Source organism: Scardinius erythrophthalmus (assembly GCF_964197995.2).
Source record: "Scardinius erythrophthalmus genome assembly, chromosome: 19".
In the NCBI taxonomy this organism is placed as follows: Eukaryota; Metazoa; Chordata; class Actinopteri; order Cypriniformes; family Leuciscidae; genus Scardinius; species Scardinius erythrophthalmus.
The window spans coordinates 18,477,541-18,495,108 of record NC_138239.1 but is presented as its reverse complement, the minus strand read 5'-3'; the positions used below and the strand labels follow the sequence as shown (position 1 = coordinate 18,495,108).

The following is a 17,568-nucleotide window of genomic DNA, read 5'->3' as shown; positions in this document are numbered from 1 at the left end:
GACAATAATAAGAACAGTGTTGCTTAATATTTTTGTGGAAGCAGTAATACATTTTTATTCTTAGGATTCTTTGAATAGAAAGTTCAAAAGAACATTTATTTTGTTTTTGACTATGTAAAAGTCTTTGCTGTCACTTTTGATCACTTTCATGCATTCTTTCTTAATAAAATAAATAAATTCTTACTAACCCCAAGCTTTTGAACAATGGTGTTTACTCATATACATACATATATTAATTTATTCATTTTTTTTAAACCATTGCCACTTTTCTGATGATGATTTTCTTATGTGGAAATGGAGAATGCTCTGCTATATTGAGTTTTTTTTTTACCCCATGATACTTGGTAGGGTTAAATAGATTTTATATTAGTGAAATTTTGATGTGTAATGTGTTTAAGCAGATGTCTTATATCAAGTGCCCACTGATGTACTAAGCCTTGTAAATAACCTTACTTAAATGCTTCCTGCTTAACTGACCTCTTTGCACTGTTAGTTTGTATTCTTGTCCTGTTTTCTTTTCTATCTTGTGTCTGAAAAACTGTATCACTTTTCATACACGATCATACTCTGTCCCCTTCACTCTGTTTTAATGTGGTTATATTGGAGCAGTTGTTCTTTTGTTATGGCATTGTAGTTGTGCATAGATGGAACACAAGGTGAAGGGAATCTCTTTTCTCTTCTGTTGTTCTCTATTTCTCTTTCTCTTCCATGTTTGTGTCATACACCGTGCACACTCCTCCCCTCACTCCCTCCTTCCATCTCCATGGTAACCAGCCGAAACACCTGCTCTTCGCGAGGAGAAGGGTGATTGCTTCCGATTTGTCAGTCCGGGGAAGCAGTGCTTGCACCCTGTGTCCAGTCAGCTGAGTAAACAGTTATGCTGTTGTAGTGTGGGCAAGGCCTGGGGTCCTCATTGTGACCGCTGCCCCCTACCTGGGACAGGTAAGCTACCTGAGACACGCCCCCTATCAGCCCCACCTATTCTACTGGTATCATTCCCTCTCTGTCCTCCAATTCATTGTGGTTTGCATGTGTGTTCCACAGCTCTGCTACGTAGATGCTTTTACACGCCATCACTCTCTTTTTGTTAGTTCTCCTGTAGATATTTCGTTTTCATACATGTATCTTACATTGTTTTTGAATTTGCCTTCCTGTGAGACCTGCATTCGAGCAGTCACTAAATTAAGTGTCAGCATTTTGTTTTGGTACAACCACAGTATTGGTTGGTAAGGAAAGTCTTTACACCCAAGTTATTGGGCAACAAGAATGATGCAGTCTCCATATATCCAATGCATTATTTAATATTTTTAAAATAAAAATATATATATATATATTTTTTTTAGTGTTGCTTTGTCTGAAAAAGAATTACTCTCCTTGTTCATTTAAATCAAATTGAATGGCTTGACAGATGGATAGATAGATGATACATGGATAGATAGATGGATTCACGGATGGATGGATGATGGATGGATGGATAGATAGACAGATAGATAGATGACGGATGGATAGATGGACGGATGGACCAACGGACGGACAGATGGATAGATAAATGATACATGGATAGATGGAAGGATGGATGGATAGATAGATACAATAGATAGATAGATAGATAGATGACGGATGGATAGATGGACGGATGGACCAACGGACGGACAGATGGATAGATAAATGATACATGGATAGATGGAAGGATGGATGGATAGATAGATACAATAGATAGATAGATAGATAGATAGATACAGTAGATAGATAGATAGATAGATAGATAGATAGATAGATAGATAGATAGATAGATAGATAGATAGATAGACAGGATGCACAAACGGATAGAGAGATTGATGGAAGGATGGATGGATAGATAGATACAATAGATAGATAGATAGATAGATAGATAGATAGATACAGTAGATAGATAGATAGATAGATAGATAGATAGATAGATAGATAGATAGATAGATAGATAGATAGATAGATAGATAGATAGATAGATAGACAGGATGCACAAACGGATAGAGAGATTGATGGAAGGATGGACAGGTGCTGTGAATATGTTGGTGACTGTGTTTTTTATTTATTTCTCTCTTAGCTGCGTTTAAAGACATTTGTCCTGGAGGTATGGGATACCATGTCACCACACCGTACATTTACAAGCCCAAACCGCCTAATGGGCACAGCCAGACAGATGGTCAGGGGCAGAACAAGCCCATCATAACACACCAAGCGCCCGTGGACCCTCCCGTGCCCTTCCCCACCTTACAGCAGCCTGTGGAAGCTTTCGGCATCACAGAGAGGCAGCTACCTGGTGAGTTATAGCCACACAGGACAAAAACTATGAATTACTTTGGTTGGTTATTGGTTATTGTTTTAATATCACAAATTATGTTAAGGAAATCTACCAGAATTGGGTAGAAGTTTATTTACATGATGGTCTGCCTGGATGCGCTTTTATGAAGGAGAGACACATACACACAAAAGCTACGCCGGCAAGAACTCTTTCACCCTCTTCCCTGTCCTTCTTTTCTTCTCTTTTAAATGTCATCACATGTACACTTGGCACCAGGCAATTGAATGAGACTTGGCATTAGTCTGGAGAAGACTGAGATCCAAAATGTAGCCAAGCCTCTGTTGTTCCTATAGAAAGTGAACATAGAACTGTTCTCTCTTTGGCATGAGGGAGAGAGTCATTAGTATTGCTTCCACCTTGCAAAAACTAATGTCAAAGCTGATGAAGGATTCCAGAAGATCAGTGCATCACATCATATTTTCTCCTTTCACTTCTCTCGCACAAAATGAACTGCATAGATTTTTACAGCCTCTCTGCAAAAGCAGCCCATAAAAGCATTGCACTGCTGAAATGTGCTGTGGAGGTGGGCCAGGTTCAGAGAGAAAGAATTTGTCCTTGGGCTTTATTAAGTTTTGTCCTGTTGCTGGGAGACCGTTTCAAAGTCGCAACTAAATTTGGTCCACTGAAGTTTACCCTCTTACACACTACATGACCAAAAGTATGTGGATATTTTATTTTATTTTATTTTATTTTTCTGAATTCAGAAGCATAGTTACCAGCACTACTGAAGTATTCACTATTGAATTCACATAAATGGTATGAATGTTTGTTTCACAGCTTTGTGTGACAGTTTTATTTTTGTGTTTTTATATGACGTAATGGTCTGCTGTACAGTTCCCACAGTTCCCCGGCAGGTAGGTTGGGTTTTATAAAGCAGTAAAAATCTGCTAAATATGCTGCACAGCTGATGCTGATGCTTTCACGCACACGTCAAAGCAGCGCTACAAAATGGCAGCTAAAAACTTTCAAAAAAGACATTCAAAGCATGACATCATCATGTCATCACTGCTGCATGACTGCTCTGTGCGCTCGGCATTCTGCGTGTATGTCATTATGTGTCCTTCGCTTTGTGTATGATTGATGTGACTGTGTTTTTAATGTTCATATTTGTCCAGTCAATGTTAACATTTAGAAAAGTTCAGGTTTAAGTTGTAGTTTTTAAGATTTTATTGTTTAAGTTTTTAGATTTGGTTGTCTAAAACTGTTAGAGAACATTTTCAAAATTGGTTTAGACATACAGTGTTTAGTTGGTTTGCACCTAAATGTCTCTTCAATTTATAAAAGATAGAGAATATATATTGGTTTAATTATTTCAAAAGGACATAAATAGTAAAAATCACTCTTGATTGGAGTAATTAGGGAAGATCTTTCTATGTTGTCCAGTCTTTGAGACTCTTAAATAGCTCAGTTTAGGAAAGCATGGTTTTCAGGTGTGATAAGGAGACTTATTTTAATGTTTCTGGTCTGTTTGTGGAAAAAAAAGCATTTAATTTTACCCCCCCAACAGCATATGATTTTTAAAAATGAAAAGTACTTGGTTCCTTTGACTCCCCCACTTGAGGAACCCTTTGAAGAACCTCTAGGCACCCTATCAAAAAGGCAGTTCTCTGAGAAATGAACAAAATGAAAAACTTAAGCTCCATCAATAACTCCAAAGTCTGTCAATGGTTCCACCAGTAACCCTGTCAGGTTTTGTTACACTTGAAATGTATACTAATATATAAAAAAAAAAAAAAAAAAAACTTGCCTTGCCTTGCCTATTTGAGGATCCTTCAAAGGTGGTCCTGTGTGGTTTTCTGAAGGGTTCTGTCAGTGTGGCAATCTGAAGAACACCTGATTTTTTCCCGCAAGTACCTCAATTTTTACAATTTAAGGGTCAGTTCTTATAACTAAATCGAGAGGGTTTCCATGTGTTTTGTGTGTGTGTGTGTGTGTGTGTCAGAGAGAGAGAGAGAGAGAGAGAGAGAGAGAGAGAGAGAGAGAGAGAGAGAGAGAGAGAGAGAGAGAGAGAGAAAAGAGGGCATGGTTGCAGATCTGTGAGATTGCATATGGCTTTCTTCCACTTAACGGACTCTGTCCCAAATGCCACCCTAAGTACTTGCGGTCCATTTCCGCACTTTGTTGACATAACTCTACATAGACTGTGAGATAATAGTTTACATCAGTGCAGCTTTGTCTCAAGGGAGTGCTCTTGAGAACCTTTTTGAAACTTAAAATTAGAAAGAGTGTGCATCAAGTGTGCCATTTGGGACAGGGCCTAAGATATTTACATCTCTGCCCACTTTAACACCCCATCCAGTCAGAGCAGAAGCAGCTTACCCCTTTGCTTTAGTTGCCAATAAATCTGCTTCAGTATATTTCTTTGTGCATCAGTCAATTACTGTGTGTGTCGTTTCTTATCTGTTTGAAGGAGTTTTTTACCCACATGAGTGTTGATAGTTCAATAGTACAGCCTGGACAGGCCCAGCTGTCACCTGGGGTATCTACAATCAGGATGGAGCCTTCCCTCTCAGGTCTCAGTCCCACTTGTACTGCACATGCATATCCCCATAAAGACCTTTTCACCTCTTTTAATGTTAAAGTCAACCCACTGGTTTATGCAAAGATTTCTGAAGTGCTGTTTAAATTGAGATTACACAATTCAATTCAAATGTGTAGAAGTGGCCTCAACTAACAAATCCAGATGATGACAACGATGGGTTGATCTGTGATCATCAGCTGCTGTGGTGCCAGATGTTGGACATGTTCAGATTTTGTTTATCATATTGAGAGATCAAGCAATTTTGATTGTTTGTTTTGTAACAAATCTTGTTCATGGATTGTGGAATGTCTTACATCTCTTTTCTTTCTCTTCTTATGTTGCCCCATTCCTTGTCACTCTCCAGAGGTGGTGGAGAAGGTGTCACCACCTGCTCCAGTAGCAATTCTGCCCTCCAGAGAAAGTCAGAACATCTCCCCAACACAGCTGGCAGGTGAGTCTCATCTATCTATACATGTACTATATATTTGGGCTGCACAATTTTCCTGATACTGTAAGTGCATATATTAATGTTATGGCCAATAACCGATAAATAATCCATATTAAAAATATATACTATTTTGTATAAATAAATTAAAAATGATACACTAAAACTAAAATCAATAATTTAAGTGCTAGAAACCTCTCTCTCTTGTTTCCCTATGGGCATTTTTCAAAATGCAAAAATGCGAAAGTGACCTTGTTCTTTTCTCTCTCTCTCTCTCTCTTCATAGAGATTGATGAGTGTCAAGTGAGACCTGATATTTGTGGTGCAGGAATCTGTTATAACACTGCTGACAGCTACACATGCATCTGTGACGACGGCTATAGACCAGACAGTGAAGGCACCACATGTGTAGGTGAGAGGTCAAAGGTTAAAATATATAAACAATATTGATACTGTAGTGTATCTTTTATCACTACCAATAACTGGAATTTTGTTTCAACACAGTGGTTGTTTTGCTTTGTAATGCATCCATGAATCCATCATACATCTATTTGATATTGTCAGTCACTGATTCAATTGTAAAGGTATTTTGAAAATGTTGTAACTATTTTTGTCCACACAATGAAAGTCAATCCCCATTGACCAAAAAAAGAGAGAAAAAAGGACATTTTTCACATTACTTTTCATTCAGAAGGTCATTCAGGTTTGCAATGTAAATTATAAGGTAACACTTTATTCACTTTATTTTTATTCACTTTATTTTGATGATCCCCTTCAGACATTCTGTTGACTATAAGTAACGTTGCACCTACATGTCAACTAACTCTCATAAGAGTATTAGTAGTTGTGGCAAGCAGGACGAGGCCGAGAGCCGTGTGAACGGAGCGAGGCCAGTGGCACGAGTGTTAATGAGCATTACCAGCACGCAGCGCCAATCTCGAGTTTCTCACGGAGGAGCTTTGGGAGCATAAAAGGAGGAGCGAAGACAGTGAATGACGAGAGAGGGCCAGGCCTTGGAAATTTATGTTGTGTTTTTTATGTTTTAATGCAGCAGTCGTCCGTAAGGGGTTTGAGACCGGTGCGGCATGCAGGCGACGCTCATTAACACTCGCTGCTTGCCACAGTAGTGTATTAGTATCCTGTCTACTAATACACTTTATTTTGATGGTCCCCCAAGTACATGTCAACTTATTCTCCTAACCCTAACCCCTTATTCTCCTTACCCTACCTCTAATAGTCTACTAATACTCTAAATGAGAGTTAGTTGACATGTACTGTAGGTGCAACATTACTTTTAGTCAACAGAATGTCCAATGGGGGCCATCAAAATAAAGTGTAAGCAATGAGAACAGAATTATAATTTTTTAATGAAAAAGGCTTCTTGGTCACCATAACGTCACATCTAATAATCTAAAACAAATTAAATGAGCTTCAGGCAAAACCAGGAAAATATTTAGTGACACACATTTTTTTTTGTAGAAATGGAGTCATGGGGCCCTATTCTAACGATCTGAAACGCAAGTGTCAAAGCGCAAAGCGCAAGTAACTTTGTGGGTGGGTCTTGGCGCTGTTGCTATTTTCCCGGCGGGATATTTGACTCTTGCGCCCGGCGCAAATCTAAAATGGGTTGGTCTGAAGTAGCTTCATTATTCATAGGTGTGGTTTGGGCGTAACGTGAAATAAACCAATCAGAGCGTCATCTCACATTCCCTTTAAGAGCAGACGCCTTTTTCTAAAGCGGATTCCTATTATAACGGCGGATTTGCCAGGCGCGCGCCAGGAGCGGTTCACAGCCGAGGAGACCGACGTTCTCGTCAGGGACGTTGGGGATGGAGAAACACACCCAAATTAACTTCGGTTAAAAAGGCGTATGATAATTTGGGTAAATGTGTAAGCTAGATGTATGCTTTTATAATAAATTGTCTATCTATCTATCTATCTATCTATCTATCTATCTATCTATCTATCTATCTATCTATCTATCTATCTATCTATCTATCTATCTATCTATCTATCTATCTATCTATCTATCTATCTATCTATCTATCTATCTATCTATCTATCTATCATCTATCTATCGTAATAATGTATGATTTGCAAAAATGAAAACTGCTGCTTCTGTGTAATTGAGAGAATCAAAGTGCATTCGCGTTGTGCACACGCTACATTGATTATGGCCAAGCATGCGCCCTTAAAATAGCATATGAATAACATGCGCAACGCGCCACTGACTTTAAACTATTTTTTCCTGGTTAGTGGCGCAATTGTTTTCTAAACCTGCAAAATAGCATGAAGGAACGTTTGCGCCGGAACACGCCTCCTTTTTTGCGCTGAACCGCCCAGGGAGCGCAAGTTCATTCCCTAGTTTAGCGACGTGCTTCTGTGGAGGGAAAAGCGCGCTTTGCGCGGGTGCAAAATAGGAATGATACATGCGTCGGTGTACAAAGTCAATAGGCTTTATGCCCAGCTCCACTACTTCCTGAACTTCAGCCAGCTCCTTTGTTTCCTGTCTGCCATTATTGGACAAACTGATTAATCCAGGTGTGCCTGACCTCAGTAACAATAATCAGACACACCTGGATTAATCAGTTTGTCCAATAATGGCAGACAGGAAACAAAGGAGCTGGCTGAAGTTCAGGAAGTAGTGGAGCTGGGCATAAAGCCTATTGCGCTGGGTGCAAGATAGGGCCCATTATGTGGAAGAATAACTATTTATATATGATTTTACTCCTTTTCTCTTCATCAGACACCATTTTTTAGTCTATGCCTTAGTCTATAATTTTATAGATTATAAGACGGATCCATTGATTACCTGATGATTATTTCTGACAGATGTCGACGAGTGTGCGGAGAGCCCAAGTCTGTGTGCTAATGGTCACTGTCAGAACACTCCAGGCGGATTCCTGTGTGTGTGTGATTCTGGCTTCATGCCTCACGAGCAGGGCACCAGCTGCTCCGGTAATTACAATACTCTGTCCCATATAAACTCACCCTTGTGCACTAACAAACTGAGTCAAAGTAGGGTTCACAATAGGCCCTATTGGACTGGTACATATATATTTACTTTTTAATTTCTTCACCTGTTCTTTTTTTATTTTTTTATATTATTTATTTTGTGGGCATGTTAGAAGTGAAAAAATGGCCTGTTTGGAGCTCGGTATCTTTCCTCGTGTGCCATTACCAGTTTTCTCCTTCACTTTCTTGGCTCTTATTTTGATCCAGACAGATCAGCACTCATATGAAGTCTGCTTTTGGTCTTGAACCGCAATGTGGTCTTCTAAATACAGGCACAGCTCTTTCTCAACTCCAAACACATCCTGTGTGTGTGTGTCATTAGCTGGTTTTCAGGGTTTGCAGACGAGGTAGAAACCACCTCCCTGTGACACACTTTGAGGTTTGTGGAGGAAGAAGAGAGGTATTATCGTACCCTCAACCGAGTCACCCAAATACCTCAGCGCTGCCGCTGCAGATGAGGAAATGTTCACGGTACTTGGAAAACACATCCTCTCCTCATATTAGGAAATCCAGAGTACAAGACATCCGGAAGCTTTTGCCCAGAGTTACTCATTACATCCATTTAAACTGATATGGCCAGCACATTGGTTTCTCTGGTTAACAGGTTTAACTGTTCCAGTAATCTGTTCCAGTAAACCAGTTTAACTTTTCCATTTAGGAATTTGTCCCACTTTTATTCCACAATCTAGAATTACTGAAACTGCTACAGAATGGGGGCGTTTGTTTGTTTGCTCTAAGCTAGCCTATGAGACAGATTACTTTTACAGATTTTACTCTTTGATTATGCAAGATACTGACCATTTCATTACTTTTCCGTCTCTCCAATTTGTTAAATGACAGACTACTAATAGAATCACAAGCCAGATTCGAACCTCTCCCATTTGAGCACCTCAACATGCCCAGAACACAAATTTTTGGGTTACTGACAATGCAGCTGTCTCATCTAATGTAAAGCTCTTTAAAAATCTGTTGCTGTTGTGATTAGGTGATGTGTTTTCACACTCTAACTGTTTTATTATAACACATCCATTCAGTGTAGAGATGAAGTGACTTTGGCTGCCGTTGGAAACAGTAATAAAGGTGAATGAATGGTTGAATGTGTAGAAGGAAGCAGGCATGGTGCCATCGTACATCATAGCATTGCTATCAGAGTGGTTTCGCAGTAAAGATGGTTTTCTTCAAGTAACTTCATTAATAATGGTGTAACGGAGAGATGGAGAACAAAATTAGCTTTAGTCGATCATTTCCTGTTCTCCTCACAGTAGGACAGCAATAACACCCATCCATTAGAACAGACCCTCCTATCAAACCTTCACAGCTGGCACGTGCCAGACCCTTTGCTGAATGGATATCATGAACTCGTGTACTGATTTTGAGTCAGTCTGGTTATTTCTTCTCATGTCTATGTAGATATCGATGAATGTCAGGATGGGAGAGTGTGTCCGTCTGGTCTCTGCTATAACACTCTGGGCTCTTTCATGTGTTCTCCATGTCCGGATGGGTTCGAAGGGAGAAATGGCCAATGTGTTGGTAAGAAGCACTTTTTTGTTTGCTTATATACAATGTGTTTAGCACAGCTACTTTTTGACAAATGAGAGGGCCTTTATAAATGTGACCCACAGAGGTGTATTTCTTCAGATGTATTGTGTTCTTGACCTTCTCTGTGCAGATATAAATGAGTGTTTGGATGAAAGAGTGTGCGCTCATGGTCAGTGCTTGAATCTGGAGGGCTATTTCGTCTGCACGTGTGATGAAGGGTTCTTGCTCACTCCTGATGCCAAGGCCTGCACAGGTACTATCCATTCACAGTTTAGCAAGATTTTGTGATCTTTAGTGATTTTTTTCAAGTTGTGTTGTTTTTGTTGTCTTTTTGTTGTGATGTGTTTTGTTTGCTTTTGTCTAGTCTTGTTTTTTGAGGTGTTTCATATAGTATGGTGGTGTTTTTTGCGTGTGTGTGTTTTGGTTTTGTTTATTGCTTTTGTTTTGTTTCTGTTTCCTTAAGTTATTTTGTTTGCAGATTGCTCAGCCTTTTACTTGGTTATGGGTGTACATGGGTTTTATCTGTTACAAACAAAAACAGATAAAATGCAAATGAGCAACTTTGTGTGTCACAGACATTGACGAATGCCAGGATGACAACGTGTGCACCCAAGGTCACTGTCAGAACACAGAGGGGTCATTTATCTGCAACTGTGAGGCCGGCTTTATATTGTCGTCCGCAGGAGACCAATGTGATGGTACGAAAGTGTGTGATATGTATTCATGTGTTTATGTCATGGTCGTCTGTGATTGATTGTATTTGTGATGTTGAGATATTCTGATGTTTTTACAGATGTGGATGAGTGTTTGGAGTTACCTCAGACCTGTGATGGTGTGGGGCAGTGTGTCAATATCTTGGGTTCTTACCAGTGCAATTGCCCACAGGGATATAGACAAGTCAATGGCACCAGCTGCCACGGTGAGACAATCCATCAAACAAACTCACACATACAGCACAGAGGCTGTGTTTGGAATAGGATATTATTATACTACTCTTATTGTTTCTGCAGAATGTAGTACACTACCATTCATTCCGTTTTGGTAAAGTGTTTTTGAAAGAATTCTCTCTCTTCACCAGGGCTGCATTAATATTGTGAATTAGTACAACTTAACAGAACTGTTTTCTATTTTAACATATTTAAAATGTAACCATCACAGGAATAAATTACATTTTAACATATTTAAAATGTAGTTTATTCCTGTGATCAGGCGCGCAGATGGCACTGGGGACGGGGGGGACATGACCCCCCCAGATTCATAGTGACCCGATCCGTCCCCCGCCCTCACTATCCCTACGAAACGCGACAAAAATCGGTAAAACAGGGGATTAATCACTGTTTTCGCTATACATTATGTGTGTTTTTGCAAAACGGATTTAAATCCGATCTTCAATTCCCGCGCTTGGTCCCGCGTCTGTGACTTACTTTCACTTTGATTTGCGATAGTTTGCTTGATGAATATGTTCAGCTTCTCGTCTGCGGCGATGCTGTTCCAGTAGCGTCGCCATATCTGGCTATAACATTACATATAGCCTATAACACGCTCTCACACGTTTATTTTTTAGCATTTTTGGAAGGAGTAAAATTTACATACATGGTTTCAACAACCAGATGCATTTACACTTGTTCAGTTTCGTCTGGGATGCGGACCAGACCTCCTCCTGAAGTGGTTTGAGCGATCGGATTCAAATCTGTCTCGAATGCGTTTCGGAGGGCATTTACACCTGGTCTTTTCACGATCAGATAGCTATCCGATCACAGAAAACGCATGAAGTGGCCAGGTGTAAACAGCCCCTATTTCTGAGCTGAGCCGGTGATTTTCTGAACTGAAAAAAATTGACTGTATAAATGTCATATAAAGGCGATGAAGAGACAAAAAACAATCACCTCGTTTTTTCAAAAACCAAACAATTAGTATTATTATTATTTGCACATAGGTTCTTTGCTTTTTTGTTCATAATGATAGACTTTGTATGCTGAGATAAGCAAATGTTTAAAAAAACATACTTTGCTAAAGACATGAAGTTTTGGTGGGTGATTGGCATACTAGTCAAATAACAGTCTGATCATCCATTGCTAGTGGTGATCAGGTAGGCTTTTGTTTACCTTTGGTCATTGTTGTTTATCCATGATTTCAAATAACAATCCCCCAATGGCTTTTTAATGCAAATCATTAGCCCAAATTATGCAAAGTTACTACTTGAGCACTAGTTAAAGCCCAAATTACAAAAATAACGAATTGAGTTTAAATCATTTGCTGACAGCTTGGTCCCCCCCAGTTAAAAAATTCTATCTGCGCCCCTGCCTGTGATGGTTAAGCTGAAATTTTAACTGCCATTTTTCCAGTCTTCAGTGTCACATGATCCTTCTAAAATCATTCTAATATGCTGATTTGGTGCTTAAGAAACATTCTTTTATTATTATCATTATTGAAAACAGCTGTGCTGCTTAGTATTGTTGTGGGAACGGTGATGCATTGCTTAATGATTATTTAATTAATAGAAAGCTAAGATTATTCTAATAAAATTAGAAATTCAATTTTTTGGGTAAATCTCTTTACTTTTGATCATTTTAATACATCCAAACTTCTGAGCGCTAGTGTGCATTTACGTATTTAACTGTGCATTTTGTGAATTTTCTGTGCTTACAGCACATGAATGAGCTACAACATTTGCCAAAATGTGAAGTATACAGCAGTGTCTTGTTGAAAAAAAAAAACCTCATCAGTTTTAGAGAGGTTTTTGGCATTTGTCTGCAGCTGATCAGGCTGGGAGACCAGCTGGCTACCAAACTAAACACCACCTTGGTCAGGCCGGGAGATTAACTTTAAACCAGCTATGACTAGAAAACCAACTAAGGCTGGTTTGTGTGTGTGTGTGTGTGTTTTTTTTTTTAAGCAGGCAGCTCAATGCTTGGAATACTGTTACCCATTATGCAAAGCGCATGACCTGATCTCCTATTTCCAGTGCAATGGAAAGCGACATTAAGCCTGGTTTCTAGCTCTTTTTTAAGATTGGTTGAGTGGACTGCCAAAATTTTTTAATTTTCACACTACATTAGCTTCAAAAATCTACTTAACAGTTTAATTTCCAGGAAGATAACTGGATACCACTCCCTTATTAAACATGGAACATACAGTAGACAACTACTAATGTTTTAATATGTATTATTGTATAATTCATACTATTTTATGTACTACTTTTATAAAAATAGAAAGCAGTATCCCGTACATCATAATGTAAGGCTTACACTGTCACTGATTTCATCCCTCCATCCTCATAGATGTTGATGAGTGTGAGGATGAGACACAACTGTGCGTCCCGAACGGAGAGTGTTTGAACACAGAGGGTTCATTCCTGTGTGTGTGTTTCGTCGGCTTTGAGCCCACCAGGGATCCGCCTGGCTGTGAGGGTATGTACACACACACACACACACACACACACACACACACACTCACACACACACACACACACACACACACACAAACACAAACATATTCTCTCATCAATGCATCCTGCTGTGGTTTGTCCTGATTCTCTGCGGTGCTGTGTTGATATTTATCTGATGTTTAAGCAAAATGAATCTGTAGTTTTGTCGAAAAGCCCCAGTGTTTGGCAGCACAAGAGAGAGTGAGAGAAAGAAAGGGATTGTGTGTCTAATGGGTTTCACATATGAGCCAATGTTATTTTTCCTCTGGTGGGACGTTTGTGCGTGCTCCCCGCGCCCAGTGAGGTGCCAGAGTTGGTTTAAATGCCCCGTCCAGCAGTAAAACGGGGAGAAGGAAGCATTTCAGCTGGATGTCTAGACAACGAGAAATATTCTTTTAAAATGGCCCACTCAAAACCAATGTGTGTGTGCTGGCTTTTTCAGATGTAGATGAATGTGTGGATGACACCAGATGTGTAAATGGTACCTGTTCAAACACTGAGGGGTCGTATCTCTGCCACTGTGAAGGAGGCTACCGCCTGGAGCCAACCAATCATGAGTGCCAGGGTAAAAACCTATAGAATCTAAAACAATTCACTTTTTCTCCCTCCACCCTGAAGCTTTTTGCTGATTGGTTTATTAATAAACTGATTGGTTGGTTGTGCTTTCTGTCAGATATTGATGAGTGTGCTGACTTGGGGACATCTATTTGTGGGGTTTGGGCCTGTCAGAACACACCAGGCTCTTACCGATGTGAGGCGCCCTGCCCACCTGGCCTTGCCCGAGATGAACGCGGCATCTGCATCGGTAAGTGCCCAAAGGCACCAGCTTCAGCCGTGATGTCATCGCCTTAGCTCCACCCAGCTAGCATTGTTGCACTGCACATCTCCATATTCTTGTTGTGACCAGAGCTGTTTCTTTTTCTCATGTGGCTTTTTCTCGTATTGCAATTATGTTCCCGATCAGACCCATCATTCCATGTTGAATTTAGTAACTGTTATAGGTCCCACTTTATACTAGATGTCTTTAACTAGTATGTACTAACATTTAAATAAATAATTTAATAAAATGCACTTATTGTGTAGATGCATGTTTTTACAATGTACTTGCATTTAAAAAATATTACCTGCATGTAATTACAGCTGCAATTAATTTCTGTAATTACATCTATAATTACACTGTTGGCCCTTCACTTATCCCTTAAAGCCAGGAACACACTACATGACTGTCAGGCCGATTATGAATGTAATTTGGACGTTACGACTGATCATGCTCAAACGGACCGAGTTTTTCCCAGTTGAGCTCAGTCGATATTTAATATGTGACTGGCGTTGGCGACTATGCTGTGGAGACGCATTCCCTGTCAAACATCATTCATCCTTATTTTTGTAATTTTGTCAAACACATATTTTTTTATGTGCCTTTTATAATATTTCATAAGTTAACATTGCAAGTTAATTGTTTTTTTAGGCTCCTTTTTTGTTCGACCTAGAGTCTAATAAAAGTTAATCAGAAAAAAATTAAATAGTACTGAGCTTATGTAGGCTATATACTGTAACTGTACTTGTTTCTGAATATATATTAATTTAAATAGTCTAATGAACAAAAAAAAAAATCACAAACATGACATTTGTGTAAAAAATATTTTTATGTCTACACTTTCATTTATGATTAATATTATATTAAATATTATATATTAATCATATTAATATGATGAGGAAATACAGCTTGAAGTCATGCTTTCAGAGTTTCCAGTGTTGGCAGTCCCGTTATATAGTATTGGGAGTCTTGTACATTTACTGTAGACTGATAAAATGAACATAAAAATATACAAATAACAAAATAAATAAAGCAATATTTTATACCGAATATTGTTCTTACCGGAACCTGGTAACTCTGGAACCGGAATGAAAAAATAGCCCAGTGTTGTGGCTCAGAATGAACCAATTCGTTTTTAATTCCTGATTTGAGAATAACAGTCTACATTATTGCTTGATTATAGTAAAAATAAATAAAGGCGTCTATAGGCGATTACTTCAAAAAGAAAACGTGAAAGAGAAACACAGGTTAAAAATTCAAGTTATGGCATGGTTTTTCCTTTTTTTTTTTTTTACTGCACAAATTGCACTGCAAATAAGTAGCATCAGCTGTATGTTAACATCCATGTTTTTTTTTGGTACAAGATCTCACACAGTTGAGTTCGGCAGAATGTCCCGTTGTGAGTCACCTGTCATTAAGTGTGTCGTGTATTGGACTGACTCGGTTATTAGGTTTGTGCTCATCTCTGACTGCCAAAGACTAAAATCTGCTCAAGGCGATGGAAACAGTATTAAAGTGTGTTGAGTTCAGTCTTAGAATGTTTCAGCTAGTCGTTAGTGTGTCCCCGGCTTAACTCACCCAAAACCTACCCATACCACCAAACCTGTCCCTAATTAACACTTCCTAATTAAGATTGTAATGATATTTCTGAATATTGCTGTTTTTACTGTATTTTGATCAAATAAATGCACTCTGGTGGGGTTTTCATCTCATCTCCATTCATCTCTGGCCCAGTTCAGCACAAAAAAAGCTCTAACATCTCCTGCTTTCTGTCTTATTGTCCCTCCCTCCCTCATTCTAGACGTAGATGAGTGTTCTCTGAATGAGAAAACCTGTGGAAGTCATGGTGCTTGTCAGAATACAATAGGCTCCTTCAGCTGCCAGTGTGACCAGGGATTCAAGGACTCTCAGGATGGACAGGGCTGTGTGGGTAAGTTTTTTCCCCCTCCTAGTTTCTGTTATTTTCATTCTACAATTTAGAAGTAGACATAAAAACTGTCAGATTTCAATAAATGATCACTGCTAGAAACCTAACTTAAACTCAACAGCTAAGGTGTAGTCATTGCTTCTTGTTTGAGGGATAGTTCACCAAAAAAATGAAAATTCTGTCATCATAAATGACTAAATGACTTTCTTTTTCCCCATGAAACACAAATAGAAATATTTTACACTTTCACATACTCAAACCTGGTGCAACACATCTTCAAGCACCAAGTTTGAAAGTGTGCAGCATGAATGAAATGTAAAAGTGTCACAAGTGAAATAAATACTACAAATTGACTTAATTACTAACAAGCAGGAGATACACTGGAGAAAATGAAACAGCAACTTAGATGAGATCGGACAAGGACTAGAATGAAACTTTGAATACACAGGAGCAGACAAAAGGAGCTAATGGAGCTCTCTTTGACTAATTAATGACTAATTAATCATTAATTAGTCAAAGGGAAATGACAAAAATTACTAATTAATGAGTTACCTAGGAAACAACCAAGGACATCATAACAATAATGACAGGGAGTCAAAACATACAAAACAAAACCATGACCCTGCAGAGGAAGGAATAATTTTCAGCAAATAATGAGTAATGGGCTTCAATTTTGGTCTATTCCTCACAAAAAGCAAATGTGTGACTTCAGAAGACTTATATAGCGCACAATTTATGTGTTTTTTGGAAATATAGGTGTTTTTAACCTTTTTGATGATCTGACCAACAATAAGAGGAATATAATTATATAATTTATTTTTATTTTATTTACAGAATCTTGCAGTGTTTACTATAATTTACTTACCTGTGTACAGGGCTTGACGTTTAACACCCGCCAAATGTGGGTGAATTTCAGTGGTGGGGTGTAACGCAGTCACTCCTACGAGCTTTGGCGGGTTGAAATTTATATATAATTGTAACAAAGTTAGTTGTTATGGGAAGAAGGAGGCGGGAACCGGCGAACATTTAAAGACTTTTAATAAATAAATAAACATATACAAAAACGAAAGTAAAGAACAAAAACGGCCCTCGGCCTTGTTCTGCTCGCCACAATAATATATACATTTTTTAATTGTAGTCTTTTAAAAAGGCATCTGAAATAATAAACTAAGTACAATGTAGTGTTGTCAAAACTATGGATTTTTTTATGCTTCCAATGCTCATTTTGCGCAGAATAGACACACGATACCAGCTGCACTTTCTCACTCTCTCATTTTCTCGTCATGTAGCTGACACACAAACCCGCCTCTCCTCACTCACTTTCATTTGCTTCAGATTAATATTGTTGCTGTTACAGGGCTTGAATTTTGGCATGGGATTGTGCACATCATTTTACTGATTCCCGCAGATTTTGTGCTCACCCAAAGTGCGTGCACATAAAGCCATCTTGAGTTTGTTTTCGTTGCCTTATTGCACTTACTGTACACAGTCAAGTAGACGCAAAATAATGTTAAAATGCCGGTCTTGGTGAGT

At 38.8% G+C, this 17,568-nt stretch overlaps 1 protein-coding gene across 4 annotated transcripts in view; it reads left to right on the top strand.

Moving 5' to 3' along the window:
* ltbp1 (latent transforming growth factor beta binding protein 1) overlaps positions 1 to 17,568 on the top strand; it is an 82,863-nt gene that overhangs the window by 50,106 nt on the left and 15,189 nt on the right. The window contains exons 11-25 of one of the 4 annotated variants that reach the window (XM_081347779.1): positions 775 to 942; positions 2,087 to 2,302; positions 3,179 to 3,198; positions 4,755 to 4,857; positions 5,230 to 5,316; positions 5,597 to 5,722; positions 8,143 to 8,268; positions 9,736 to 9,855; positions 9,995 to 10,117; positions 10,440 to 10,562; positions 10,658 to 10,783; positions 13,146 to 13,274; positions 13,734 to 13,856; positions 13,965 to 14,096; positions 15,910 to 16,038. In XM_081347779.1, coding sequence (XP_081203905.1) covers positions 775 to 942; positions 2,087 to 2,302; positions 3,179 to 3,198; positions 4,755 to 4,857; positions 5,230 to 5,316; positions 5,597 to 5,722; positions 8,143 to 8,268; positions 9,736 to 9,855; positions 9,995 to 10,117; positions 10,440 to 10,562; positions 10,658 to 10,783; positions 13,146 to 13,274; positions 13,734 to 13,856; positions 13,965 to 14,096; positions 15,910 to 16,038 — 1,851 coding nt within the window. The remainder of the gene's footprint in view (positions 1 to 774; positions 943 to 2,086; positions 2,303 to 3,178; positions 3,199 to 4,754; positions 4,858 to 5,229; positions 5,317 to 5,596; positions 5,723 to 8,142; positions 8,269 to 9,735; positions 9,856 to 9,994; positions 10,118 to 10,439; positions 10,563 to 10,657; positions 10,784 to 13,145; positions 13,275 to 13,733; positions 13,857 to 13,964; positions 14,097 to 15,909; positions 16,039 to 17,568) is intronic. The other 3 variants (XM_081347781.1, XM_081347780.1, XM_081347782.1) reach the window with 3 other exon arrangements.